This window comes from Cutaneotrichosporon cavernicola, assembly GCF_030864355.1.
Source record: "Cutaneotrichosporon cavernicola HIS019 DNA, chromosome: 1".
Lineage (NCBI taxonomy): Eukaryota > Fungi > Basidiomycota > Tremellomycetes > Trichosporonales > Trichosporonaceae > Cutaneotrichosporon > Cutaneotrichosporon cavernicola.
This window is the reverse complement of record NC_083393.1, coordinates 2,774,162-2,801,974: the sequence shown is the minus strand read 5'-3', so window position 1 is coordinate 2,801,974 and position 27,813 is coordinate 2,774,162. Positions and strand designations below refer to the sequence as shown.

General features: G+C 57.9%; 10 protein-coding genes across 10 annotated transcripts; 4 read left to right on the top strand and 6 right to left on the bottom strand.

Moving 5' to 3' along the window:
• Nucleotides 1-239: 239 nt before the first annotated feature.
• Nucleotides 240-1,233, top strand: RRP40 (uncharacterized protein; the record flags this gene model as incomplete). Its single annotated transcript, XM_060596616.1, has 3 exons — nucleotides 240-602; nucleotides 684-835; nucleotides 1,020-1,233. The coding sequence occupies 3 exons, from the start codon at nucleotides 240-242 to the stop codon at nucleotides 1,231-1,233; spliced, it is 729 nt and encodes a 242-aa protein (XP_060453591.1).
• Nucleotides 1,234-1,830: 597 nt separating this feature from the next.
• On the bottom strand, nucleotides 1,831-2,514 carry CcaverHIS019_0110420 (uncharacterized protein; the record flags this gene model as incomplete). The annotated part of the gene is made up of 2 exons (XM_060596615.1): nucleotides 1,831-2,010; nucleotides 2,107-2,514. 2 exons carry the CDS (start codon nucleotides 2,512-2,514, stop codon nucleotides 1,831-1,833), a joined length of 588 nt encoding a protein of 195 aa, XP_060453590.1.
• Nucleotides 2,515-5,187: 2,673 nt separating this feature from the next.
• On the top strand, nucleotides 5,188-6,785 carry BAS1 (uncharacterized protein; the record flags this gene model as incomplete). Its single annotated transcript, XM_060596614.1, has 3 exons — nucleotides 5,188-5,427; nucleotides 5,692-5,815; nucleotides 5,932-6,785. 3 exons carry the CDS (start codon nucleotides 5,188-5,190, stop codon nucleotides 6,783-6,785), a joined length of 1,218 nt encoding a protein of 405 aa, XP_060453589.1.
• An 898-nt stretch (nucleotides 6,786-7,683) lies between these two features.
• Nucleotides 7,684-10,022, bottom strand: PRT1 (uncharacterized protein; the record flags this gene model as incomplete). The annotated part of the gene is made up of 2 exons (XM_060596613.1): nucleotides 7,684-9,859; nucleotides 9,931-10,022. 2 exons carry the CDS (start codon nucleotides 10,020-10,022, stop codon nucleotides 7,684-7,686), a joined length of 2,268 nt encoding a protein of 755 aa, XP_060453588.1.
• Nucleotides 10,023-10,282: 260 nt separating this feature from the next.
• Nucleotides 10,283-13,782, bottom strand: SAS3 (uncharacterized protein; the record flags this gene model as incomplete). Its single annotated transcript, XM_060596611.1, has 8 exons — nucleotides 10,283-11,124; nucleotides 11,162-11,305; nucleotides 11,340-11,571; nucleotides 11,608-11,697; nucleotides 11,735-12,746; nucleotides 12,784-12,842; nucleotides 12,877-13,488; nucleotides 13,549-13,782. The coding sequence occupies 8 exons, from the start codon at nucleotides 13,780-13,782 to the stop codon at nucleotides 10,283-10,285; spliced, it is 3,225 nt and encodes a 1,074-aa protein (XP_060453587.1).
• Nucleotides 13,783-14,297: 515 nt separating this feature from the next.
• CcaverHIS019_0110380 (uncharacterized protein) lies at nucleotides 14,298-15,748 on the top strand (the record flags this gene model as incomplete). The annotated part of the gene is made up of 6 exons (XM_060596610.1): nucleotides 14,298-14,504; nucleotides 14,567-14,639; nucleotides 14,687-15,087; nucleotides 15,125-15,181; nucleotides 15,467-15,627; nucleotides 15,673-15,748. 6 exons carry the CDS (start codon nucleotides 14,298-14,300, stop codon nucleotides 15,746-15,748), a joined length of 975 nt encoding a protein of 324 aa, XP_060453586.1.
• Nucleotides 15,749-15,934: 186 nt separating this feature from the next.
• CcaverHIS019_0110370 (uncharacterized protein) lies at nucleotides 15,935-18,270 on the bottom strand (the record flags this gene model as incomplete). Its single annotated transcript, XM_060596609.1, has 3 exons — nucleotides 15,935-17,491; nucleotides 17,530-18,009; nucleotides 18,226-18,270. 3 exons carry the CDS (start codon nucleotides 18,268-18,270, stop codon nucleotides 15,935-15,937), a joined length of 2,082 nt encoding a protein of 693 aa, XP_060453585.1.
• A 215-nt stretch (nucleotides 18,271-18,485) lies between these two features.
• On the bottom strand, nucleotides 18,486-19,749 carry CKB1 (uncharacterized protein; the record flags this gene model as incomplete). The annotated part of the gene is made up of 7 exons (XM_060596608.1): nucleotides 18,486-18,964; nucleotides 19,000-19,174; nucleotides 19,208-19,320; nucleotides 19,356-19,418; nucleotides 19,456-19,540; nucleotides 19,575-19,621; nucleotides 19,677-19,749. 7 exons carry the CDS (start codon nucleotides 19,747-19,749, stop codon nucleotides 18,486-18,488), a joined length of 1,035 nt encoding a protein of 344 aa, XP_060453584.1.
• A 911-nt stretch (nucleotides 19,750-20,660) lies between these two features.
• GDI1 (uncharacterized protein) lies at nucleotides 20,661-22,458 on the top strand (the record flags this gene model as incomplete). Its single annotated transcript, XM_060596607.1, has 9 exons — nucleotides 20,661-20,678; nucleotides 20,793-20,804; nucleotides 20,866-20,985; nucleotides 21,018-21,345; nucleotides 21,434-21,542; nucleotides 21,578-22,011; nucleotides 22,046-22,250; nucleotides 22,293-22,339; nucleotides 22,376-22,458. The coding sequence occupies 9 exons, from the start codon at nucleotides 20,661-20,663 to the stop codon at nucleotides 22,456-22,458; spliced, it is 1,356 nt and encodes a 451-aa protein (XP_060453583.1).
• A 442-nt stretch (nucleotides 22,459-22,900) lies between these two features.
• On the bottom strand, nucleotides 22,901-24,359 carry CcaverHIS019_0110340 (uncharacterized protein; the record flags this gene model as incomplete). The annotated part of the gene is made up of 5 exons (XM_060596606.1): nucleotides 22,901-23,060; nucleotides 23,095-23,217; nucleotides 23,253-23,501; nucleotides 23,629-23,664; nucleotides 23,704-24,359. 5 exons carry the CDS (start codon nucleotides 24,357-24,359, stop codon nucleotides 22,901-22,903), a joined length of 1,224 nt encoding a protein of 407 aa, XP_060453582.1.
• Between the last annotated feature and the right edge of the window lie 3,454 nt (nucleotides 24,360-27,813).

Genomic DNA, 27,813 nt, shown 5'->3' with positions numbered 1-27,813 from the left:
CTGAGAATGCGATCTAATGGTCAGTGCTGTGAGGTGAGGCCAACCATCCCAGCGTGACAGCGCTATTCAACGGAATCAAACCCATGTCAACATTTCGAGGACGGTTCTCGACATTGACCTCGATCATCATCCATCGTCAGGTCGCCAGCTGCCAGTCGCAGCGCACTCGATCCCTCTCCTAAACACATCCAATTTACTCTAACGTCGTCCTCGTCTTCCCACTCCCTGGCCCCTCCACAATGTCGCTCGTCCTCCCCGGCACGACCATCCCCCTTCCCTCCTCCTCGCGGGTGACCCTTGGTCCCGGCATCGCGCCCGCCCCCTCCCGCGCCGACCCACTCGCCTCTGAGCCCACATACTCTTCCACACGCGCAGGCCTCCTCTCCTCCGCGGCGAAGGGCAAGGCCGCCGACCGCGGCGAGAGCCTCTGGGTTGAGGGTGTGAGCAAGCGCTACGTTGCGGCGCAGCGGGATATCGTTCTGGGCTCCATCATCGCCCGCCATGCGGAGGGGTATCGAGTCGAGATTGGGAGCGCGCACCCTGCCGCACTAGATGGACTTGCGTTCGAGGGCGCGACGAAGCGGAGTAAGCCGAATCTCAAGGTGGGTTGAGACGAGGCTCCGTCCCCTTGGTCTCCTTGGATCTTTGCGGCTTAGCGCATACCCTTTTGGTGCTGACACCAGGTCGGGACGCTTGTTTACGCACGCGTGTCGCTTGCGAATCGCGATATGGAGCCTGAACTCGAGTGTGTTGACCCCGCCACGGGACGGTCTGAAGGCTTTGGCGAGCTCAAGGGCGGCTTGATGGTGTGCTGCTCGCTGCAGCTGTGTCGCAAGTGAGTGGGCGGAAGGGGGTAGAGGTTGCTCATCAGCTGGATGGGTCACCGAACAGCAACAGCCAGCCTGAGCGTGCGAGTGATGTGCCACTCCAGGCAATCGCCAGAGTGTGGGTGTGAACATGCCACACTTGGAGGCCCCTCAGCCTACCCTTGAACCAAGTTCGCCACGTGCTCACACCAGACTTCTGAGTCCCAAGTATCCCCTCCTCCAGCTCCTGGCCGCACACATCCCGTTCGAGACCGCAATTGGACTGAACGGGCGCGTGTGGTTCAAGGCGGCAAGCGTGGACGGAACCATTGCGCTACAGCGCATTATCGAGGCGGTTGACGCCGGGACCCTCGACGCTACGGACAAGGCTGAGGTGGACAAGACCGTCAAGAGCTTCCTCGCATAATACGTGCGTGCTAGTTACGTCGCGTGGCATTCGTAGGAACGGGCCCGCCTCAGGGGCCCAGGAACCCATTCCACCTTCGATGGCGAGCGCTGTATAAGCTATACGCGACCGTGTCCGAATAGCGAGTGCCCAACTGCATTGTATGATATGTACTGTGAATGTGCATGGCGATGTAGCCACTGTGCACCATATCGTCGTCATCGAAACGCTTCCGATTCCAGAGTAGAGGTTGATGACGTTAGCTCTAGTTGCCGGTGCCCATTTTGACCGCGGGACGCGACGCCTTCGTAAAGATGCCGATCAGAGCACGCCACTGATTATCTCTTCGGATGCTTCCTACTCAACTCTCTGCCGTCGGTCATGAATGCATGCCACATGACGACAACAATACGACTGCTAGACATCACGCAAGCACACAACTTATCTGTCAACGGGCGCAGTGCGCAGCGGGGCATCCGATGCATCGTCGTCAGTGGCGCAGGGCAACAACTCCAACGGCGGTGTAGTGTATCAATACATGAAGGTCTCGGCGTGTTACAAGTCTATGTAAAGTCTATAGCTGTTGTGGTGTCGTGCGGGGAGCATGCAGGTCAACTTCTAGTCCTCGTTGTTGTCGAGGTCCTCCTTCTCGCACCACTCAAGCCACGACCCGACATAGTTGCGAGTGTTCAGGAACCCGTGGCGGTTGGCGACCTCGGATGCAGTCGCCGAACGCTTGCCCGACCGGCAGTAGAAGACGATGTTCTGGTTGTTGGCGGGCTTGGGGAACGCAAACTCCTGCACGTCAGCCATGTTCTATGGCACGATAGGGGCTTTGATGGCGGGCAAACTCTATGTAGAGTGCCTCGACCATATTCTTGAGCTTCTACTCACCTGCTGGAATGCTCCTGGGTTGAACCCGACCGAGAGGGCCTCATCGATGCGCGACAGGGGGAGGTTGACTGCGCTAGGAATGCTCCCGAGCGCATTCTCGTCCGGCTCACGCACGTCGACAAGAAGAATAGAGTCGGTCGGCTGCTCGGAGAGGTGCTTGACCTCGTTGTAACCGATGATTGGGTCTTGTGCCCAAGCGTCGCGCGCCTCCTTGAAGAGTGGCGCAGACAGGGGCGAGTGGTGGCTCAGCAACGTCGCAGCGGCCATGTTGGGACTCGAGCTCTTGCGGAGAGACAGAGAAGTCGAGAATGCGCGGGCTGGCGTAGAAATAGCGGCAGTGTTGGTACCGACACGGGGCCGGACGGCGCGCGCCAGAGTGCGCGTCAGAGTGGCCGCGCGGAGGGACATGGTGGAGGCTGTTCCGTATCGGAGTCGCGTTCGGAGTTGGAGTACTGCGATGATGCCAGTGGATCTGGTTTGGCGACGAGTAGGATGAGTGGAGAGGGTACGAGGTGGCGGATCACGGAGAGTAGTTGGGATAGATGCAATCTAGACTGTTGTGTTGGGTTTTGTGCGATGCCGCAACCTGATGCTTTGTAAGTGCTTGCTAAGGCAAGAGACCAGAGGATTGTTGAGGATATTGTCTTGGTCACAATTTCGTCGTTTCAGTGAGGAATGGCGTGCTCGGTCACCACCGATAATCATTCATCTCACCATAGCTTTTCAAGGGCAAAAGGTATTCCGAAGGGGGGAATCAAACGCGTAACGTGGTACTCATGTGGTACTCATGTGGTATTCATGTGAGCATAACGTGGGAAAAAACAAGACACTCCCACGTGTCCAACCACGCAGCATTCACATGGCCCACCAGTTGCGTTCCTTACCAGCACCAGACCGCCACGAAGTTGTCGTCCCCAGCTCGACAGCCAAGTCGTCGTCACTACCGCTCGCAATGCACGCAGATGCATGCTGTCTCCTCAAACTAGTTGAATCGTTGTATCCATCACGACCGACATTTGTGGATGCATACCCTCTCCAACTTTGAACCCTCGGACCCATCCCAGGTCAGCTGATCATCGCAACCTGTGTGTCTCATCACACTCTGTCTCACATCAGACCGTCTCACCTCATCCCCTGGTCTCACCACATCCCGACCTTCCAGAAGATCTACATCTCCGATCACCGCGCAGAAGCTTTCGAAGCATATTATCACTATACCACCTTACACGGCCCAATTACTTGTACACTTCACACGGTCCACATCTCGGTTATCAGACGACATTGACGAGCTGAAAAAAGTCACCGACGGCTCACGATTCCGCTCCATCCACTGACAGCGCTCCCTGATGCTTATCGTCGACACGGGTGCAGCGTCCGGTGTCGATCTTTATCTCGGGTGAGCTCGCTGGCCGGTGTCGCAGATGTTTTTATCTAGTCGTGACACAGGTCCGTCTCGGTCTCTCGATGATTGTTCACGTGAACACTTATCTTCGTTCCTGCGCATCGCTGCGTATTATTTAAAGAACAAGAATCAACTCTGCACTCCCCGACACAGAATACGACGTGCAGAGAGACCCACGCTGCCCACTCATCGACACACAACCACCTCCAAGCCTCTCATTCCTCCAACCACCCCGCCTATACCTCCTAATTGAACAAGGATCCAGCATGCCGCCACCCTGGAACCTCTTGCTGCCGAACAAGACTTCGTGAGAACGGGTCGGAGATTGGGAGAAGTTTTTTTTTGATTTTTTTCTCGAGGATACTATCGCCACGCGTCATAGACCATCGCCGCACGTTTTCTCGTTAGCTTTCAGCTGCTCCTAGTTGCCAGGGGCTGGAGACGGAGGCGGATGTTGGTACTTCCGCCACTCTCCGGCGGCAAATCCAGGAAAACCGGAGCACCGGCAAATTTCTTCTCCGCCTCGGGCGAAATGCTCATTCAAAGATTATCAAAGTGCCTCACCAAATACTTCAAAGCTTAAGTTCAGATTGCCCGCATCGGGCTGCTATAACCGGCGACAGTAAGGAACAGCTGTCGAGCCAAGGATCCCGTAATAGCAGCGTAGCGTGACGTGGAAGAGGTGGCAGTCTCATGGAGACAGGCCAAGCCATCACATGGAGAGCCATGCCTTGACAACGTTTCGACTGGTAAGTGCTAGAAGACGCCCGAACCGGTCAGACACAGCGTGGTACCACAGGTCGCCGGCCGATGCCAAGACTCGGTTTTCTAAAATGCTTAGCATTGAGGGATGACGACAGCCACGTTCGTCCCGAGGCACACCTTGGCAAGGCTCCGCTCAGACAACCTGGGGGGAGATGGCGGATGAGGTTGAAGATCAGGCTCAACTCCGCGTGAACAATCAAGGGTTCCGGCGCCCCGGTTAGGCCTAGATTTGCGAGATGCTTGGGTTTTATGCCTTGTCTGATCTGAAGCAGTCAGAGGTTCCCTAAATGTGTGCCACCTCCGCACCAATGCGCAGCATTTCCGCTTTCCGCTTTTACTGCCCAGAAGCTGTTGGGCAGAGACGCGTTAAGGGCCCCCTTGTGAGCTCCACTGGAAAGCCCTGATTATTCAAGGGTTGAAAGTCTTGGCATGGCCATGAGGATGGCCTGAAAAGATGATGGATTGTTGAGCGTGGCGTGGCATCAGAGTTTGGGTGGTCCCCGTGGTACAGTTAGGGCAGGGCTATGCATAGATCGGTCGGCAACCTAAGTCTTGGCATGTCCCAATATTCTCTTTGTATTCAAGAGGCAAAGTCGGAGTTGACACGGCTCCATTTAAGAGCCGTGTCATCTACCTTATAAGCTTCGGTCTTTTCCGTAAGTGCCACATCCATCAACCCAATCATCCATCCATATCACCACATCACCACATCACCACATCACACAACTCTACCCATTTATCTTTCTTCGTCCTCGACTGAAGCAAAGAGACCACATTCCCATTACGACAGCCAGCGCCGTGATGGCTTTTACGCAGACGCCCCGTCTCCGTCTCAACAAACCAGTTCCCCCACGTTCCCACTAGCCTTCGCCCCAGCGCCTTCCCCACTTCCCCAGCCGCCTTCCTCCATCACGATGACGACGGCCACGCTCCCCATCTTCAACCCCATAGGCGACATTATGTCCCACACTCCTACCCCGACTGCCATCCCGATGGAAGAGCCCACTGCACCCGAGGGCCACCGCCCACGACGCCGCTGGACTGCCGACGAGGACGCGCGCCTTATCGCCGCCGTCAACAAGTACGGCTCGCAACGCGGTCCCGGAAGCCAGTGGTCCAAAATCTCTGCCGGTCTTTCCGGCAGGACAAACAAGGTGAGTTAGACTAGCTCTGGTGCTAGGTGGGAAGCGAGGATTGCCGGGCGGAGGGCCACTGGAGATGGCGACATGGGCAGGGTGGCCAGTGCGTTCCGAATCGGCATGGCATGTGCTTGTGGCAATGTGTGCGTCAGCCACGCCATTTAAACCCAAGGCAATCTGGGGCCCATGCCGCTGGATGGTCTCTTCCTTGCACTCGTTCTCGCGCCGCTCTGTTTCATCATCCCCTCGCTTGCGTGTTTTGCAACTGGCTGACCTCAGGACTGTCGCAAGCGCTGGTTCCACAGCCTCGACCCGCGTGTGCGCAAGGGACGATGGTCGCCAGACGAGGACGATCTCCTTCGCAAGCTCTACGCAGAGCTCGGCCCACAGTGGAAGGCTATTGGTGCGTATTTGTGCTCTTGCAATACTCGCATGGACCTTGTGCTGACGCAATCCTCTCTCTTCGCACCTCGCTTGCCAACGCCACCCATTCACTCATCCAATTCTTTCACGCAACAGCCCTCCGCATCCCCGGCCGTAAAGACGACCAAGTCTCGAAGCGGTGGCGCGACGTGCTCGCACCAGAGCTCACAAGCAAGAAGCCGTGGAGTGACGAGGAGGACGCGCTCCTCCTCGCACTGCTCGAGGAGAAGGGACCCAAGTGGACTTCGATCGCTGAGCAGCTCCCCGGTCGCTCCCCGATTGCTTGCCGGAACCGCAGCCGAAAGTACCGCAAAACCCCCACCGCTGCCGCCCCGCTCTCCATCGCGTCCACACCTGCCGGCCGCTCGTCGCTGTCCGTCTCCTCGCCGGAGGAGCAATACGTTGACATGCTCCTCGCTCAGGCTGCCCAGAACCAGCCTCAACACATGTCCCACCAGTCGACTGGCCACGCACCAGACCACGATTGGCATCTCCCTCAGCTCGGTTCCGTTCACCCTCCCCTCGACCTCTTCAACTTTGACGTCGCGAACGCGCCATTATCCGGTCTTGCTCCCATCTCGACTGCCCACCACGTTCACAGTGTCACCGGTTCCGACGCGGCCGACCACGGTCTTCTTGAAAACTGGCTCGCGAGCGTCGGCGGCGTCCCGCCCTCGACAACAAGCTCTGCGTCCAGCACCAGCGCCAATCTCCCAGTGACCGCTGAGGGCTCGTCACCCAACAGCTTTGCGACCCTCTCGGCCACCGATAAGCCTCTGCAGGTGCTGTACGGCCACTCTGACCTGCCTATCAACAACATGTGGAGCCTGCTCCTCGCCCTCGACCGCGGTGAGCACAGCGTCAACGTCTCCTCGGAGCTGTTGCGCCACCTTATCGACAACGCGCCTCACAAGCTGCGCCAGGAGGGGCTGAGCATGGAGCTGTCGTAAACCGGCCCTGAAGCGGGAGATGCCGAGCAGGCATGAGTAACAGGGTGGCCGACGACGACGACGAAAGAGGCGCATTGCATAACCCAACCCCTACCAACCCAAAATCCTTCATACTTGATACTTGATGCGGACAGTCTGTAATGTAACACCATGTACTGTATGAGTACAGTAATACTTTCGAGCTGCGTGCCCCAAACGTCCCGTTCAGCCGTTGTTTCTTGCTGCGCATCGACTCACATGACCGCCCTGCCTCTTGCAGGACATCAACCCATGACCCTGCGTGCCCACTGCCCGCTGCCCGCTGCCCGCTGCCAGCATTCCCAACCCTGCCCACATCCGAAATCATTTGTATTGCAGGATGAGACGGCACATCCCGGCCCGGATCCCGGACGAGCGACGGGACCATTTCCTCCAGACTCGTATCAGCCATTTGCGAATTTGCGAGCGCTCCGGCACGCAAGGCACGGAACGTCTGAAAACAAGGCCAAGCTTGAAAATACAAGTGCCTGACGCCGGCGAGGTCGTTGGGTCCGAAGCGGGTGGATGGGGTCCACTACAAAGTTTGTGGTTTGTGGCTGGTGGCGCGTCGGAAGGGTACCATTCAGATCGTGTAGATTCGCGTTCAGGATACAGGGCGTTGCAAGTCTTGGGATCTGAGGGATCAGAGGCCCAGAGGCAAGCCATCGAGCCATCGACTGAGAAGAGATGGAACAATTCGTGGCGTGGTGGTATGCTGCGGACAATGAGAGAGTGCGTGCTACATTTCAACACCTCAGTGTTAGCCATTGGCCACGACAGCCAATTCCAATTCCCTCGCTCTATGGCAGCAAGTGCACATGTCCTCTGAATGCCATTCGTTTTGTACCAACATACTAGCTGATGCGCTTAGCAGGCGCGCCTACTCCATGGTCTCGGTCTCGTCGATGAGCTCCTCGAACACCTCCTCGACCTTCTCGGCCGCACCCTCCTTCTCCCAGGGCTTGGTGATGGTCTTGTTGCGGGCCTCGCGCTCGGCAGTGAGGCGCGAGTTGTTGCGCGCACGCCAAGCGTCCCACTCGGCAATGGCGCGCTGGCGAGCAGCGAGAACCTCGGCCGTGCCGGCGTTGATGGCGGCAGCGTCCTCCTCCTCGAAAACGCGCGAGAACTCCTTGAGGTCCTTGCGAATCTTGCGGCGGTCCGCCTTGGAGAGGAGGGTGGGCGGGCGGGGACGCCAGAGGAACTGCTTGAACTTGTCCTGGCCCTGGTGGCCGAGGTTATGGCCCTTGAAGTCCCAGAGCATGAAGCCCGGCTCGGGGGTCGAGTTCCACGACGACGCCCACGACGCAAGGTAGCGTCCACTGGGGTCCCAAGCAATGTCGGTGATGCCGTAGTGCTCGCCGGTTGAGAGCGACTGGACGTTGTCACCGCGGTTCTCAACGTCCTTGATAACCTTGCCCGGAGTGTCGTCGAGAGTAAAGTCGACGTCGAGGAACTCAATGTCGAACTTGGTGGGGCTGCCGACGGTGGCGAGAACGACGTTGCGGCCACGAGGCGACCAGATGAGCGTGTTGCACACCTTGCCCTCGAGGACCTTGAAGGGAGTAAAGTCGCCCTTCTTCGGGTCGGGCTCGTAGAACGAGACGTTGTACTTGATGACAACGCCGGGAATGTTCTGGCCAAAGTTGGGGTCGGACGTGGACACAATGGCGAAGCGCTGTCCACTCGGCTCCCACGCAAACGACGTCACGTACTCCTTGTGCTCGATGACCTCAACGGGGTAGTCCTTCTCGCGGAGACGGAAGAGCTCGAGGTTGCAGAAGGTGGCCTTCTTGTTCTTGGCCTTGCGCGCGTGGCGGTCAACCTTGACGCACAGGTAGTCACCCTGGTTCTGGAACGCAAACTTGCAGTCGGTGACGTTGAAGAGGTTCTTCGAACGGAGCACGTTACGGCTAGGGATGGCCATGAGGTTGACACGGGCGGGCTGGTTCTGCGCCTCGGGCGTCCAGTACGCGAGCATGCACTCGCGCTTGGGCTGGCTGTTGGCCTTGCGGTCCTCCCAGTCCTTGTCGCCCATAGGGCACCACTCAAAGTCCTGGACGCCCTCAATCTTGATCGACTTGCGGTCGAGCAGGCCCATGCTAGGCAGCTCGTAAATCTGGATCGCCTCGTTGGGGACGCAGCGCGCGACGTACGCGTCATCAGGCGACCACTTGAACACGGGCCACTTGCGGTCACGTGGGCCGTTCTCGTCAGGCTTCTCGCCGGCAAAGGTGCGCATCATGCGGGCCGTCTTGACGTCCCAGATGACAAACTGAGAGCCCTCGTCCTCGGGGCCGAACGTGTCGCGCACAGCCTTCTCGACCTTGGGCGAGGGGTTGGCGACGTTGAGCGGCTCGGGCGACCACGTGACGAGATAGTTCTCGCAGGGCGAGAACTGGATGAGGCGCACATCGGGGTGCGTCACACGCAGCATGTTGTCGAGCTTGGGGCCTGACCACAGCGCAACACCGGGCAGGTGGATCGTCGCCAGGTACGTGCCAAGAGGCGACCACTGGACGTAGTACTGGCCCCAAAGGGGGTTGGTGAGGTTCTTGCCGTCAGAGGTCTGGACGGGCTCCTCCTGGAAGTTGCGGCCGTTCCAGAACATGCTGACGAGGTTGTCGCGGAAGGTGAGGTACTGGTCGCGGCCAGGGACGTCACCGAGCCACGAACGGGCGTGGTCCTTCTCTGTGTACGGGCGCTCCTTCCATCCGGGCGGGAGCTCGTCGTCGCCGACCGACATGTTGGCATAGCGCTCAATGTCGCCAAAGCGGTTGACGTAGAGCACGCTCTTGCCGAACTTGGAGCCGTCGATCACAGAGAGCGCGTGCTCGGCCTGCGCAGCGTCGGGGTACGACAGGAAGATGAAGCCCTTGGACGTGGCGGCCTTGTCGTCCCATGGCATGTCGACACGGTCCTCGTCAATCGGCGCACCGGCCTTCTGGAAGAGCTGGCAGAGACGCAGAATCAGCTTCTCCTTCTTGGCCTCGTCGACGATAGGGACGTTGTCGACGACAAGCACGTTCTCGAAGCCCTTCTGCGAGTCAACGGAATGCCTGAGAGTCAGCGCTTGTCCTTCGGATCGATTCCAAAGCCACTGCTCCAGCAGCTCCGGCCAAGTACTCACTCCTTCTCAATGTCAGCGTAGCCGTCATTGAGCTCCGCCTCGATCTCGTAACGCTCCTCTTCTGTGAATCCAGACAGATCCAGGTCGGTCATGGTGATTATGATATGGGTGTGGGTATCGTGGCGCAACAATGCTGACAGGACATACTTAATGAAAAGTGAAACCACGCTGACCTGCCACCTGCGGAAATTTTCGGCATTAGCGGAGCCTTAAGACTGGCTTCTAATAGCATTAGTTGATTGTCCTAATGACTGGGCGCGACTGATCTCTGTTCCACAAACGCAATGTCAAGCAAGCTCAAGAATACAGGATACGAATGGCATCAGACACTCGCTGATGATGCTACAGACAGTTAATCCACTTCCTCCACGTACTCGTCCTCCCCGTCAGCATCCTCCTCTCCCTCCGCATACTCGTCAACCCCCGCATCCTGTGTCGACTCATCGTCGTCGTCACTCTCGATGATCAGCCGCTTTCGCGGCGGCGGTACAGGAGCTGCGCCAGCCTTGAGCGGCGACGCTGCTCTCGAACCATCTCCTTGCTGGCTCCGCCGACGTCCGTTCGCGGGGCTCGCTGAGATGGTGCTGCGCAGAGCATTAGCCGAGTGCTCAGGGCTCGGGTTGCTGCTGTTGATTGACCGCTTTCTCAAAGAGCGCACTGGCGAAACTGAGAGAGCTGCAACCAGCTGCAAAGTCGCCTTGTCCTCTCCAGCGGCAACCTTGTCTGGAGTGTCCTCGGTGTCGCTTTGGTCGAGCTCAGCCGGCGTCGAAATGATCTCCTTGTTGGATGACGGCGTTGGAGACTCCTCGTCCTCGCTGTCTTCGTCTTCGTCCGCTGTGGTTGTGGTTTCGAGCGAGCGAAGAGCGGGGGCGCGCGCTGTGAGGAAAGGCGTATACTTCAGGCGTTCTGGGCGGAGCTTGAGATATCCTTTGGCTTCAAACTTCTGCAGGACCGCCTCGATGACCACTTGGTTTGGGTCGATCTCGTAGCGCTTCGGCACTACGATCTTGTTGTCCTTGCCCTCGAACTGAGACTGTTCGGGACGTGGCCGCGGCTTCTTCGGTGGCCGTCCGCGACGCGGCTTGTGGCGTGAGACTGGCGTCTGTGCCGCAGTCTCTAACACGTTGATCATGTTGTTGTCCCGAAGAGTAGTGTAGATGTCTGCCAATGTCATCGAGGTGGCCTTCGCAATGTCTAGACGGGTTAGGAAAAGCACCACATGTCAACTCACCCTTCAGTTGAATTCGGCCAGTGGCTGTTCGTAGGTACTGGAACACGGTGTTGCGCCAGTAACTCTGGTAACTGAGCAACCCCAGTCCAGACAGCGGACGCTCCGGTGACCCTCGACGCCCCTCCTTCTTTGAGAGAAGGTAGCCTGGAGTCAGCTCAGCGGCCGTTACTTAACCCACTGAAGTCGATGAGAAGCTGGCCCCATCCCTTACGCTGGCGCACTGGCAGCGTCATGATACAGCTGACGTTGTTGTCCGGACTCCGCTTCTCCTTGGAGAAGTACCCAACGAACCGCGCTCCGAGATCGTCAACCTCAGTCATGACGTAGAAGAGGAACGGCTCAACGTCGTAGTACAGCGTCTTGTGGTCGAGGAACATCTTCGCCAGCAGGCATAGATTCTGGCAATAGATCTGCACAGATTAGTGCATGTCAAGCGTCCAACTCACCTTGTTCTTACGGCCGTCGACCTCGAACACCGAGACGTTCCCGTCGCGATAGATTTCATCGCCAGGAGGATGCCGCGCCTTGCACTTCATCTGTTCGTCAGCATTCAAGCATCTTCGCCAAGCTCACCCTATGCCGACCAGCAACGAATCCGCTCTTCATGTACTTGAGGCAGAACTCGCACAGCCATAGGCGTCCGTCGGGCACTTGGGCGTACTCCTCAGGATAAGGGGCCTGATACCAGGTGTCGATGTCGTAGACGCCGAAACGGATCTTGTTGATCTTTTCAGGGTGCCCGCTGGGAGTGACAGGTGCGCTGACTGGGGACACCAGATTGCCGAGCGTTGGCAGGTTGCTCGTTGACGCGCTCTGCTGGAGCAACACACGGTCACGCAAGGGTCGCATTGCGACAGAGACAGCTGTGGGTGTGGCGAAGCCTGGCGTCGAGAGCGTGGGCGTCCCAGGACTGACCTTGAAAAGCGCCTTTCCCGGCTTCGAAGGTCCCGGTGTCGAAGGTCGTGATGGCACAGGGGATGATAGTGTTGCTTGTGGGTCCCACAACGGCAACGGTGGCCCTCCTAGCCTGTTCTCGGCTGCCTTGCGGCTCTTCTCGAAGAGCACTTTGTCCGACTCCAGGATCGAAGTTCGCGAGGTGTCGGCATCATCTCCTTCGATAACGCCACCATAGGGCACTTGCTCCTCCGGCTCCTCCTCGATCTCGACGTCGCGTCTCGATGCACTGGGGACTCGCAGCTTGAGAACCAGGCCTCCTGACGGCGACGTAGAAATGGAGGCTTCGGGGTTGGATATGTCGCGGGAGCGTCGTGATTTGTCACGGTCTTTCGGGTGACCGTTGGGCTTCAGACGAAGTTTAGATGGCGGTTCGCTGAGGGGAGTGTCGTCGCGGGATAAGGTCGTGTTGGCCTTGCGCTTCCGGTCGCGCGGGGTGGGCGCCTGCACCTCAAGCAGAGGTGTGTCCACGGCACGCTCCTTGCCCTTCCTCGATGACGCCGCAAGTTTGTGAGCCGGTGTTGATGTCTTCGGTACAGGAGTGGTGGAGGTGGAGGCTTTGTTGTTGCCCTTGAAATCGACGGCGCAAGTATTGCAGTACCACACGCCTTGGGGTGGTCCCTTCAATGGCCTGCTCACGTCAGCTGTGAAGACACCCAAGCACATACGGCACAAGGCAATAGCTGTGCCAGCCCCGGTCACACCCATCACAGAAGAGCAAGCGGTTCTGGTGTCAGTTCAAGCTGTACAACAAGACTCACGTCGTCGCCTTGCGAACGACATGACTCGCATGGCTTGCACTCGATGCAGCACCACGGGTAGCTCATGATCTTCTTCTTGATCTTGGGGTGGGTGAAGCCGAGGCATATGGGGTGCCCGCTCCGGCCGCACATCGTGCAACTGACGAGCTTCTCCTTCGGGCCACTCTCGTTCTTGTAGTCGGGCTGCTGGCAGAAGCCGCAGACCTCCTCTCTGATTATGACGGGCTTGCCGGAGGTCTTGCCATTCGCGCGCGGCGCAGTTGAGCCCTCCTTTGCGAGCTTGCCGTTCGGCTTTGCTCTGGGTGTGTGGTCGCCACCGTTTGCAAGCGGCTCGATTGGGTGCTTTCTGAGGCGGCTTCTCTTGCGCTTCGCGGCCACGCCGTTTCCCAAGGGCATCGGTGGTGGTGACGGGGCAAGAGAGTTGCGCAAAGAGTCGAGGTCATACTGGAGGGGAGGGAGTGAATGACGCGCCGAAGGTGATGCGAGATGGAGCTCCATGAACGGGTCGGCACTCGCGGCGAAGTGGGTCTCGACGGCGGGCGGCGCACTAGCAGCGACGAAGGCGGGATCAGGCGCGGTGTCCGCGGCAGGAGGGTAGTAATATCCCTCTGGCTGGTGACTGTCAGAAAATTGTGACAGGCCGTGTGTCACAGAGCGATGGGCGCGACTCACTGGGTAATAGTACCCGACCCCGTCGTCAACCTCGCCTTCGGCGTCGATGTCGTCCTGCAGAGCGCGGTCGTGATCATCGAGTAATGCCGGGTCCAAGGCGAAATCGTCTGTGGCTCCTTTGCGCGGCGTAACTGACCCCTGTCTCGTTGCAGCTCTGGCGCGCGTTGGGGTCCTGGCGCTACGCGACGAGGATGGTGCGGAACGCGACGCGGTCCGCCGCTTGGGCGTGGCCATGTTCACGCTGCGCCGAGGCGTTTAAGGATTGACGGCGGGCGTGAATGGTGAGAGTATGGCCGCGTCGGGCCACAATGGGCCAGCAGATATAAGTTGATGATACTAGATGTGGTTGATGTGGACGAGGATGGATGATGCAGGTATCGGGATTGATGACTGACTGTGGATCCAAGTCGCCGCCCAACTAGTGGCTTGTGCAGGGAGTAGGCAGGGAGGAAGGATCCAACTCAAACAACAACATTTGATCCCGTTAAAGACAATTCTTTATTTGACATTCCCCATTATAATATCCACCTCTCACCAATTCACCAACAACTCACTCGGGGTGACCATCACTCGACAAACGATAGCAACACATCCATACATCTTCCCCATCACTTGATCCGTCCCTCGAAATCACCACTCGCAGCGCAATAGCTACTGCTTTAACCTCGTAACTCGGCGTGCGATAAGCTCCCCTCCATCACCGTTCCACCACCCATCTTCCTCGCGTTTTTGCACCTTGCTCGCCCAACATGTCGGTCCGCAAGTCCCCTCCGCCCTCGGGGCCTGGAATGGCTGTTGCGAAGCGTGCGCGCGTCGAGGACGATGACGAGGAGAACACGATGACCCTGACTGTTGCGTCGTCGGGCGAGGGGCAGCGCAAGAATGCGCTGGTGCGCACGATTAAGCGTACAAGTGGACTCGAGGCGCCGATCGTGTCCTTGGCTGGGGCCCACGGAGTGAGTAGGGAAGGCAATTGCGTTGCTTGGTCTAGTCGTCCTCGACACTCGCTGACGTGCAGGGCGAAATCACAGCGTGCAAGTTTGACCCAAGAGGGGAAACGATCGCAGCGTGCTCCATTGATCGTGGTATCTGTGAGCCTGTTTCGCCATCTTCTAGCTCAGTTCCCACTGACACACAGCGTTGTGGAAGACGTACCCCCCACATGACAACTATGGTCTCATCCCGCACGTGCACAAGCAGGCCGTGCTGGATATCGCGTTCTCACTCGACTCGAGGGTGCTCTACTCTGGCGGCGCGGACGGGTACCTCATCGCGACTGACCTGGAGGACGGCTCGCGCGTAGCCAAGTACGCCGCGCACTTTGGTCCGCTCAACTCGATTGCTGTGGCGATCTCAGGAGGGCACGAGCTGGTGTTGACTGGTGGGGATGACGGGATTGCGCGCGTGTGGGACTTGTCGCTGGGTACCAAGGACCCAGTGGCGGAGTTTGACGACGAGCGCGACTGTCCCGTGACGGCGGTGGAGTGGAGCCACGACGGGAATCAGTGCTTCGTGGGTGGTGTCGACAACGAGGTGAAGGTGAGCTAAGAAATCTCCTCACCCGAGCTGACCACAGGTGTGGGATCTGCGGACAGAGAAAATGCTGTACTCGTTGAAGGGACACACGGACACTGTGAGTGGATTGAGGAGGCGAGGTGGGGTTCGGGCATCAGGTGGCGGGTGCTGAGGCCGTACCGCCGCTGGTCGACACACCCCGAAACTTGTCTGCAACGCACAGCTCGGTTTGTTGTTCCTGAGCTGACCTCTGATTACCTCGCTGGCGCTGTCGCCCAATGGCCACTACCTTGCGACGTACTCGCTCGACTCTGCGCTCATCATTTATGACGTGCGGCCCTTTTCGTCTGACCCGATGCGCGTGTACCGCAGCCTGACGGGCGCGCCGTCGGGCTTTGAGCAGACGCTGATCCGCTGTGCGTGGTCCAAGCACGACGGGGGACAACGGATAGCAGCGGGTGGCGGAGACCGTACGGTGACGGTGTGGGATGTGCAGACGGGCAAGATCCTGTACAAACTTCCCGGCCACAAGGGCGCAGTGACCGGCGTCGACCTGCATCCTCGGTACGTCTATGATTCAGCTTGGAGATTTGGCGCAGCTGACAGTAGGGAACCCATCATCCTTACGGGGTCCAAGGACTCGAACATGCTTCTCGGCGAGCTCGACGCGCAGGACTTTTCTTGAGATCTGAAGTAGAGTTGGTGATGGCATCATGCATATGTGCATTCTGTCTGTTGCGTAGTATGTCTACTGCAAAACGCTTCTCGTAAGCTCGTAAGCGGATCTTGCTCGCTGGAATGATGAGTGCATGAATGGTGGTACAATGCAATGATATGAGGAGTGTCTGTTGTCTGTTGTCTGTTCTCGCAACTACTCGACTGAACGCAAGAACCTCGGCCTGGGCTTTTTATCTCCCCGTTCCTCCACCTTCTTCCCCCAAATACGCACAACCCGCGCCGCGTCCCGCCTCATGGCCTCGTGTTTCTCCCTATCCTCGGTGTTACGTGGCGTCTCGGCCAACCGCTCAGCCGCGACCTCGAGGTCACGCGCAAGCTCGACCGCATCCCCAATAAACCCGTAATCCCGGCGACTAAGGTCCCAATGCTTAGCCTCGCCCGCGTTCATATCCACGACTCCTGCGCTCGTGCGCACCTCGAAGAACGTGTCTGGGCCGTAAAACTCGTAAATATCAGTCGCGGCGCGAAGGGGCTTGATACCCGACTTGGCAGCGGCCAGTGCGGTCTTGAACAACAAACCCATCGCAGTGGGGTTCACTGGGTGAGGGCGTGGCGGGACCCATGGGCGACCACGCACGTCTTGCGGGCGGCCATTGGGTGATTTCCAGATGTACTTGCCGATCCCGCCCTCGGCGGTAGGTGGGAGAGCGACCATGCGCCGGAAAGTCGAGAGGGCAATGTCCCAGTCGGCGGCCCAGCGGGCCGCCCCCATGACTGAGAGATAGACGTCGATGGGCCATCCGTCGCTTCCGGAAGGAGGCTGGAATGTCTCGAGGACGGTCGATGCGCCGTCGGCGTCACCGGCAAAGGCCAGGTTGTGGATGAAGACCCTAAGTAGGGCGAGGTCTGCGTTGCGCGCGAGTGGACCATCGGCAATCAGGCGAGTATAGTGCGCGACGAGGGACTTGTTGCCCATCCGGCGCATGGTTGAGAGGAGAGTTGTAGCTGTGCGCACGTCGAGAGAGAAAGTGGGAAGGTTGTCCCACGCTCGAGGTAGGGAGTATTTGCCCTTTGCACCCGTCGCTGAAGCCGGCTGGCCGGGCGCAGACAGGTCCCAGAGGCGCGGGATGAGTTCCTCGGCCACGCGCTGGTCGGCAGGACTTCCTGCTGCGAGACAGGACAGCGCAGCGAGGGCCATACGGTCGTCGATCTCCACGCCAGACCGCACCGCTTGGTCCCAATATGCGCGCCCGACACTGCCTACCTCGATAGCCGGGAGGCTGTCGTCCTTCATTGAGCGGTGGTAGTGGTCGACGTTATTCGCCGTGTTGAGCATGGTATAGTACGTCGCTCCATCTGGTGCGAGGGGCCCTTCCCGATCCATAGCCATAAACACAGCCTCCATCTCCTTCCACATACCGTACCGACCCAAGAACTTGAGGTACGCATTAGTGGGCCATACGCTCACCTCCTCGGACGGGAGCAAGGTAGGCATCTCATCGTGGTCTTCGGGATACGCTACGCCGAGGTTATCCCTACTCCCCTCGTTCTTTGTTTGGGCCTTGAGCATGGCCCGGATATGCGCCTGCGAAAGATCGTATACCCGACGCACACGCTCGAGTGTCAACCGCTCCGGCTTGGATGCTGGCGCAAATGAGTCATTGACAACCCCAGAATGCGCAACACCGGCAAACGCATTAAGCAGGACAGTGAACGTACGCGAGGTCGCGTTCGTGCCCCGCTTCTTCATCTTCCATTAGCTCAACCACGTAGCCTTGATAGCCTTACCTCATTGAAACTCTTCCACATGGCCGAGTAATACCCGTCCCGCCCCATGCGGGCGAGCACCAAATTCCATACTGGCGCAGTCGCCATGTCTGGGGGTACGTCGCGCACGATGGCGAGCAGCTCGTCAACTTGCGGCCGCGTCATCCTGTCGGGGTAGCGGTCGAGGTGTTTCTTGACCCGCTGCGAGAGGGTGTATGGGTTCGTCGAGGTGGGGGGAGTCATACCCCGCACCTTCCACTCGCGCTTGCTTCCCTCGGAACCATAACGGTCGTACCCAGTACGATCGTCGCGGTCGGAGCGGCGGTGGGAGCCGCGAGAGTCACGAGAGCCACGAGAGTCGCGGCCGCGGAAGGGAGTCGCAGCGCCAGCCACTGCGCCTGCAGCTCCACCGCGCGCAAACGATCCGCCGCGAGGCTGCCATTCTCTTGGCGCGCGGTCAGTCGCGCCGCCACGGGGCGGACCGCTCCGTCCACTATCCTTCTGGGACCGCCATCCATCTCTCGGAGCGTGCCCGCCATCTCTGGGGTAGCGTCCTCCATCCCTCAGAGGACGGGGCCCTTCTCTCGGAGGACGCCCTCCATCTCGCCTTGGCGGCCGGTCGCTATCAGCATCTTGCCTCGGCTTGAAGGGACGCCCGCGTGCACCGGCCAGTGCAAACGCCGTCGGATGGAGCGCACCTGTCGTATAGCTACGAACTTGGAGCTGCCGCACATCTGGCGCGAGTCGTGCTAGGCGGAACATTTTAGTGTGTTGTTGTGAACTTGTCTTCACAAGGGTTTGAACTTTCAGCTTGAAAAAAAGCTTCCGCTTCCACTTGCCAGTTGCCACCGACAACTCGTCATCATGCAGAAATCACATCGACAGAAACCCGGACAGAACAGAGTCGCGACGCGCACTCTCATGCTAAAAAGACGCATCTATGATCGAACGCGGCACGAGCGCCGCTGTAGAGTACACTAGCGCACTCGCCCGGCGGCTGGCGCGACGGCTGCCTCCTCCTCTTCCTCTTCCTCCTCATCATCCTCATCGTCATCGTCGTCAAACAGGCGCCCGTTGCGGCCCTCGGCCTTCATCCCTTCTTCGTCGTCGGCCGCCGTGCCCTTGCCCTTCTTCCACCGTCCCTTCCAGTCGACGTCCTCAAGCTCATCGTACCGCTCGGGCCGCTCGCGCAGCCAGCGCATGCGCGGCCCGCTGCGCGCACGCTCCGAAAATTTGAAGCCGAATACGCGCGGGGTGTACACCTTGTTCAGGGCGGGCCGCTGTCCGCCGTACGCGTTCGGGTTGACGATTGACTCGGCAATTCTGGACGGCGAGGAGCGGTTGCTGGGTGTCGATGACGACGTTGGTGGTTGCTCTGTTGGAGCAAATGGCGCAGACTGCAGTTCGGGGTATGTCTGGAAGAAGAGCGGCGCAAACGACGTTCCGAAGAAGGCACCTGCCGTCAGCGGTGCTCCAGGCTTTCCAACTAACCGTCCACCTGCGAGTACTTGCTGCTCGGTGGGCTGTAGATATCACTACAGTTCGGGCAGTACAGCTTGACAGTGTCGATGCCAGGCATGTCGGACCGGCCACACGGCAGCACGTGTGTGGAGTGGCAGTACACGCGTGGGCAGAGGCCAAAGTCGCCCTGCTCATACTTCTCTAACTGCGGTTAGTCACGACTGGCGGCCCTGCTCACCATCATCGACAGCCCTGGCTTGGTGAGAATGAAGCGCTGGTGGACGAGGCCGTACAGCAGCTCGGCAGACGACTCGACAATGGACACGTCTGGGATCTTGGCCGAGTCCTCCTCTGCCTGTCAGATGCGGTTGTAGGTACCAGCCCACCTAACTCGGCGTCCAGAATCATCTCCAATGCCTCCTTCCAGAAGGGAACCAACGATTGCAGGCCTGTTGCGTCAGCTTGCATTCTGCCAGCCGCACCCACCAGTCAGGTTGAAGTCGTCCTCGATAAAGTCCTCGTGCACCTCGCAGAAGTAGTCGTGTCCGGGGATGTGAGTGGTGAACCAAGTCTACGTGAGCTCCTCTCCGCGTTCACAGGCTCACAATCCAACCGAGAGAGTCGGCCTCTGACGAGCCTTCTGACGGAGAATCTGTCGGTCAGCCCTCGGACATGGTTGTCTCAACAGCACCCGCTGTCCAACGTACAGAGTTCCAACTCGTCTTCTTCGCCCTCAACAAGGTGGTGGCCCATAGGGTCGTACTCGTATGCGGGTGGCATGGTGGGTTGATGGGATGGATGAAGGTGTAGGAAGGCGAGTGGAGGGAGGGAAGTGGTGTTGTGAAGCGTTACAGCCTGGTGTTGCGCTGATGCGGGGCTTTCAACAAGATGGATGACCGCAAGAGGTTGGTAACAGTCGGGTGGGGTTGTTGCCAGTGAGGAAGGGGAAGGGGAGAGAGTATGTGTCTGTGTGGGGAGTGAGTTAGAATGTCGATGATGATTGTACAATGACGAGGCGGTTTGAGTGGGTAGTTGTATAGGTTACTAAGATGGTACCAAGTCAAGTAACAGAAGTTGGAATAGAGAGCTTTACAGTACTGTTGGTTGTTACTGTTACTGTTACCGTTACTGTTACTGTTACTGTTTCCAACTCACAACATGACTTGCGGCACTCAATAGCACCATAGCCACGATTGCCACACATCGTAACTCCGCACCTCACCGTACGTTAGCCGGTACGTAGGGGCTCCTTTCCTTCACCCTGGAGCAGCTGTCTTGATTTCAGGCACGAAATGACCTCCGCCAGACCACTTGGGTGGTTGCATCACTTTACAAGGTGGCCACGTGGTAATGACCTATTCGCAAGTCAGGCCCTAGGATTCTAGGAATCCAGGAACTGCCAGGATAAGTCGTCGGTGGTGGTGTTGCGCGCGAACGGCTGCGCGCTACTGCCGCGTCAACCTCTCTCAATCTGAACACTTGGACAGTTTGGATAGGAAAGGTGCTACAACCTCTCACACTACATTTACATCTACATCTCATATCATCTCTCTCTCTCTCTATCTCTCTCTCTCTTTCTCTCTCTCTCTCAACCCTACTATCATCTCTTCTTCGCCCTCCTTTAATTCCCATTCGAGCCTCGGCAACCCCTGACATCACTTGCATTCACTACCCATCAACACCAATTCACCATGGACGAGGAGTATGACGTGAGTATCACCTCCATTCGCCCTTCCCGTTGCCACAGGCAGCCGCCGCGCCCCTCGTAGCCACATCACCTTCCCTCCCCACCTCCCCTCCCGAACCGATGCTGACGATCCCAGGTTATCGTTCTCGTAAGTTGACAGCGCCCCGTACATGTGCACGGCGCATGACACGTACTGACAGCGCGCACAGGGCACTGGCCTTACCGAGTGCATCCTCTCGGGCCTCCTCTCGGTCGATGGCCAGAAGGTCCTCCACATGGACCGCAACGACTACTACGGCGGCGAGAGCGCCTCCTTGAACCTCACCCAGGTGCGTTACATCGCATGCCGTGCTGACCCCAGCTCTACCAGAAGTTCCGTGGCAGTGCCCCGCCTGAGGAGCTCAACCTCGGCAAGGACCGCTCCTACGCCGTCGACCTCATCCCCAAGTTCATCCTTGCGTCGGGTGAGCTCACCAAGATCCTCGTGCACACCGACGTGACACGCTACCTCGACTTCAAGCAGATTGCGGGCTCTTACGTGTACCGTGACGGCAAGATTGCCAAGGTGCCCTCGAATGAGAGCGAGGCTATCCGCTCGTCACTCATGGGTCTCTTTGAGAAGAACCGCGCCCGCAAGTTCTTTGGCTACCTCCAGAGGTGGAACCCGGACGACCCGACCACGCTTGAGGGTAGGTCTTGGTTTGGGTCTGGGTCCGGGCGGTGGGGCCTTGCGCGCGCCGGTCCCGCGTGGTAGGATCAATGCTGACGTCGACACAGGCTTTGACGCGGACACTCAGACCATGAACGACCTGTTCACAAAGTTCGGCCTCGAGGCCGGCACCCAGGACTTCATCGGCCACGCCATGGCCCTGTGGCTCGACGACGAGTGAGCTACAGCGTGATACACAACTGATCTTCCAGCTACAAGACCAAGCCCGCCAAGCCCACCATGGAGCGCATCCGCCTCTACGCGGAGTCGATGGCGCGCTACGGCAAGTCGCCCTACCTCTACCCACTCTACGGCCTTGGCGAGCTGCCCCAGGCCTTCTCGCGCCTCTCGGCTGTCTACGGCGGCACCTACATGCTCTCGAAGAAGGTAGACTCGGTCAACGTCGACGACGACGGCAAGTTTGTGAGCGTCACCTCGGATGGCGAGACCGTCAAGGCCAAGCGCGTTATTGGCGACCCATCGTACTTTGGCGCCGGCCAGGAGGCTGAGGGCGGCAAGATCCGCGTTGTCGAGACCGGCAAGGTTGTCCGTGCCATCTGCATCCTCAAGCACCCCATCCCGGGCACTGAGAACGCCGACTCGTGCCAGATCATCATTCCCCAGAACCAGGTCGGGCGTAAGAACGGTAAGGAGGGGAGCCCACAAGCAGCTGACATCAGACATCTACATCGCCGCCGTCTCGTCGTCTCACAACGTTGCCGCCGAGGGTGTCTACATTGCCATCGTCTCAACCATTGTCGAGACGTCGGTGCCCGAGCGCGAGATTCTCCCCGGTCTCCAGCTCCTTGGCAAGGTCGAGGACAAGTTTGTCTCGATCCTGCCTCTGTACGCTCCTACCGCCGACGGCTCCAGCGACAACATCTTGTGAGTTCAGACCATGATTGGAGACATGCACTGACATAACAGCATCACCAAGTCTTATGACGCGACTTCGCACTTCGAGACTGTTGTTGGTGAGTCACAGACCTGTCGATGTGGCTGACGTACAGACGACGTTGCCGACGTGTGGCAGCGCATCAAGGGCGAGAAGCTCGTGCTCAAGAAGCGCGAGAACCAGGAGATTGAGGCTTAATTACATGGACGGGTAGAATAGGGGTTGTGGCAAGCTAGGCCAAGCAGAACAAGTGCACTATCTTCATTCGTCGCTACAGGATGACAGTACTACGTATTAGGAACCGGGAACAAGGCTATCTACGTGTCAGGTAACCCTTACGGGCACCAGTGCGAGTCGCTTTGGTGGCCTGGTGAATCGGCTGCCTGTGTATTATACAGGTCGCCGCCCGTCAACAGTTTTCGCAGTGTTCGTTGTACATGTTGAACCGGAAGAACGGGGCACGCAAGTGGTCTGGAACGTCAATAAATTGTTCGCATGTCGCTTGTTTAAGGAAGTCCATTTGCTCGCCAAAGAACTGGGCGTGGATGTGCCGGGGGGTTGAATTTTCGGCCGTTGGAAACGAGTCATTTAGGATGAGAGAGGCTTGGCCTGGATGGGTCAGCAGCCCGGAAAAGTCGGACTAACAGGTAGACGTAATGATGGAGACTGGGAATCGCTGGGCATTCCAGAGGACTGCCTTGGTCGCAAGCCATCCGATGTTGACGATGCGGTCGTCAGTGGTGGGCTGACAGCTATACTGTCCAGCAGCCCTCGCGATCATAGCGAAACACAGTCCCCGGCTCCGGTTAGCATCGTATTCGATGGATCACCTACAGTTTGATGAGGTTGTTTATGTCGGAGTTGAGGGCGCCGGCCTCCTCGAACCAGGGAAGCGTGTACATGAACGCATTGGCGTATTCGACCAGAGTTTGAACGAAATCCTCCTTGTCCTTGTTCCTGGGCATCAGCGTCGCGGAGGAGATCACACGTACTTCCGGCCGCTGCCCAAGGTCTGCCGCACAAGACTGAGCCGCTGGGCGACTTTGTGTTCCTCGAGACTCTTGACAAGTTCCAGAATGTTGTTGAACCTCTGAGCCCCGTCATTTACCCACCGCAACTGATAGATTTGCCGGATAATCTGGAGGTGCATCCCGCGGTCCATCCAGAGCTTGGCAATCTGACACGGTGACATGCGATAAGAGGCCGTGCGTTGAGGTGGGTGGATCAATAGCAGACCATCACTACGGTGAGCAAAAATGAGATATAATTGGAATGTGAGGGAAGGAGTATCGGGGAAGGCTTGAACCTGCCTGACGTGGAGTGAGAAAGACGTGTGTCTGGTGGAGTTTGATGGGGGAGCGGATTTACGATGAGGTGCAGTATCCATACAAGTGCCAGTAGTCACTGCGCTTAGTTTCCGTAGCAGTTGCGAGGGTCACTTACCGCCACCAGAAAACATCCAACGGCTGTCGGCTCTCCCTTGCTCCTTTGATCTCCTCAAGACTGAGAATAGGCCACGCAGCCCAAAGTTCGTTCCAAGCCAGGGGCCGGTCGCCGAGACGGGCCTTGTCAACCTTCACCGACGGATCCGTGTCGATACTCGAGGTAGGGCTGCCCGATGAAGTGGGTTTAAGGGGTATTGAAATGGTTGGCTTTATGTTGTTTGGAAGAGAGCGGCCTGGCTGGGCACCTGGAGTCAACTTGGTACCAGCGTTCTCGAAGGTTGAGTGCGTCTCCTTGTCAATAATATTGCCGAAAGTGGGGTTGTCCGTTCCAGAAGCGAGGTCCTCCTGGAGCGTCTCGATTGGATCAGACGGCTTGGGCTGGATGATGGGGCTGTCCAAACCGGCCATCGGGTTGGTAGTAGGTGGCTCTTCCTCCCAGACGGTCTCGATGCCCAGGTCGTTGGGGTTCAGGGTAGCCGTCGCATCCGGTACCTTTGCCACGACTGCCAGCGCTACGAGTTGCTTGTCCACCGAGGAAGGTGGGGCGGCAGGTTGGAGGACCTCGCGGACGCGGTTGAGCAAGTCTGTCACCTTCCCGTTGGTGCTGACCGGGCGGCTCTTGGTCCCTGCCTTGTGGTGTTTACTTTTTCCCATCTGGAACGAAAAGTGGGTAGGTCAAGAAAGCGAGCAACGAAAGGGGAGTTGAGGAAAGAATGAAGGTGAAGAAGGTGAAGGTGAAGAAGGGTAGTTGAGTTGGAGAATGCTTATATGGTGAACCAAGGAGGAAGGTGGGTCAGTGGGTGCGAGAATGGGGCTTTAACGTAGCAGAGTCAACTGGGGTGCGAGTTGCGTTACTTGCGTGGCATCTTGGCAAGTGTGGCAGAATTCTAACTCCAAGTGCCACTCAGAGGAACGCTACTTGTAATTGCATTGCAAAACTCAGAGGCAACTACAGTACAAACAGAATGCCAAGTTACTGGCTCACTAGGCTACCATTTCCTAGTCCATGAGTCACTCAGACGTCAGTAATCCTCTCTTCCACAGATCCACAGGTTTTGGTACGCGCCACACTTGAAAAATGCAGTGTGAATGTTTGTTGGAGCGTCACGAAACGCCTCACAGGTCACTGGATTGAGGAGGGTCTGCTGCAGCCTCCACATCTCTGCCTGGGAAGTGTGCCCCGTCTCGTCAGGGATGCAGGTAGAAAGGATCTCTGCAGCGAGACCTGTGGCTGGTCAGCGTGAAAGGGTCTTAGAGACCTACAGGCATTCTTGATGATGGCGACTGAATGCAAGGCCGGCTGCCAGAGAACGGCCTTGATCGCCATCCAGCCGATTGGAGAAAGCACGGCCTGTCCAGTGTCGGAACCTTTCTTGCTTCCCAACGCCCCTGCATGGGCGATAGCGACACAGATTTTGCCACGTCTTGATACGTCAACATATCGCGTCGTGAACGTACTCACTCTTCCCAATACCAATCATTTCTGCCCTCGAGCTCACCTTCAGGGAACCAGGGGAGAGTGTGGAGCCAAGCGGCACCATACTCATGAAGCGCCTCTACGAAGCGGTCCTCGAGACAGTATCTGTTGGTCAGCAGCTGCCTAACTCGGCTCGCAGACCTCTCTGCTTTGGCAATGAAGGCGATCATCCTCCTTCTACGTGCTTTGTCCCCGGACCCCATGGAGCGGACCTGATCCCAAGTCGACGCGAACTTGTGGCCTCCTTTTTGGCAGAATCTCAGAGCATAAATCTTACGAACCATGAGCAGTTGCATTCCCTGGTTGAAATAAATCTGTGCGCTCATGGAGGCGAACAGTTGCGTGCAGGCCATGAAATTCGAGAGTGAGTACGTGCCGAGCTCCATTAAGGTAACTTCCATGTGGGTGAGAAATGGCCAAGCGGCCCACAGAACGTTCCATCCCAGGTCGATATCGTGATGAGCAGAAGCGTGTTGTCTTGGCGAAATGGAACCTCCTGGAAAGGACATTATTCCAGAGCTTGGTCGTCCTGGTGGCGCTTCTGGGGTAGTTGGCAGAATGTGGTTAAACGTAAAGAGGCCTACCGCTCCTTGGGTAATGGGGATGAAACGATGTCCTGGCCCATAGACAGCTGAGTAAAGAATAGAGTAAGGAAGGGGGTGTAGCACCCAAGGTCGCAAGCCGGGGTTAGACTGCGAGAGAGAAGAGTCAAGGTCGATGGAGCTCGCAAGCCCATTGGCGGTCGGGTAACGGGAGGGCCCAGTGACGCCAGACACGCCAGCGACGCCGTTTGGGGTAAGCGACGGAAATGTGATGAGGATTTCGTCGTCGGCCAGTGACTGAGGGAAGGTCGCGTTTGGCGGGGGAGGCTCTATGGGGTCAGAGAATCCATCGGGTGTCTCGGCAGGTCGGAGTTCAAGATTGTAGGCAGAGAAATTGCTCGAGGAAAGCGGATTTGGAGAAGAGCTTGCTATGCTCGAAGACGATCTACTTGGAGCAGGGCCGGGCGTGAAAGAGAGGTGGAGCAAGCCGGGAACGACCGAACCTTCCTTCCGCCATTCAGATGGGATGGGCAGTCGGATGGGCAGTGGTTTGCAGAGTGGCCACGGATCGATTTCCTCGACGACCTCGTCACTTGGGTTGAAGGGATCCATGAAGAGGAATGGGACAGAAGGTGATTGAGGGACAGGCACGATCAAGGTTGAGAGAGGAAGGAGATCGCGAGATGGAGATGGAGGGTGAGTGAGTGCTGAGAAAGAGTGAAGAGTGAGTTCAGTCCAAGATATAATCAGTAATGGAAGGAAGGTTGAGAGCAGGGAGTACTGAGGTGGGTGCGAGGTTGAGAGGAAGGTTACGAGTGCTAGGTGACTGGATCTCCCTGGATCAGAACATTCGCTATCGAGTGGGACATGGAATGTACGTTGAATGCACGTTGCATTGATACTTATAGGATCATAGGAATCACGGCAGATGACCTGTCACAGATGCTCAAACTCTCTCTTGACGTCGGAGGCTGGTTCGTGGCGTCTAATGACGGCTTGATCACGAGGGGCATGCCAAGACAGCCACCTTGACCGCGTGCCATTCCCATCCGACAGCCACCGCAGCATTCCGAGTCACCTGTATAGTACTGTACACATCCATTTAACCTAAACGAGGTCCAAACTGCTGCACGGTGCTCCGTTGCCAAACACAACGGCGTGCCGTTTCCACGTGCAGTTGGCCTCTCGCGGTCATCCCCTCTCCTCACATGCGCTGCTCCGTTTTCACGGCTTCCGATACCTACGCGGAATAGAGTGCCGTGTGCCGCTCCACACCCCCTTTGTATGTTAGTCAGTCCTCCACACGGATATCTGTTACTCCACGCTGCGCCGAGCGGGCTACAACACGCGTTTCCGATGGGGCGGCTCACAACTCTCTCCTCTCCGCTGCGTCTCCGATCCAACCATGAGGACTACATCTACTCCATACCCTTTTCCCGTTATACGTCACCTCAACCTGCGATGCCTCTCGAGCTCCAGATTCGCCCTCAAGTGAGCTCCGGTCATCTCGCCCCGCTGACCTCTGTCGTTGCCATCCTTATCCTCCTCGACGTCCTCGTCGATCTCCACCTCTCCCAACTCATCCTTTGGGCTCTCACCCGCCACGCCGACCACCGACCCGAGACTTGTCAACGTTGGTGCATATTACGACCAGCTGATCTGGCTTTCGGACACCATCTCCACTCCCGAAGCGACACGCATCGACGCGTCCCTCCGCGCGCTTTGGCGTTTCCTACTGGACGAGCTCGACTGGGGAAGCGGTTCAAACGCTGCTCTTGAAGCCTTTGTGGTTAGGCACAACGACGACGTGGCACGGTTCGCTGTTTGCCTCATGTCGCAGTGATGTGTGTCAGGGAGGAGGTCGGTCAGATGTGCAGGGAAGAGGATGTGCAGGGGTGTGCGTGGGCGTGTGCCATAGAGAGATTCGCCATAGGGGATACTGTATAGACTCGCGGTCGAGCGAGAACATGATAAAAATGTGTAGACCAGCTACTGTACGAGTACGCTGCAGCGTAGCGTGGGGAGAAGACGTGAGGTGTGGATTATTCGACAGAGTAAGGGCGGCGACAGTAGGCGCAGGCCCACTCTT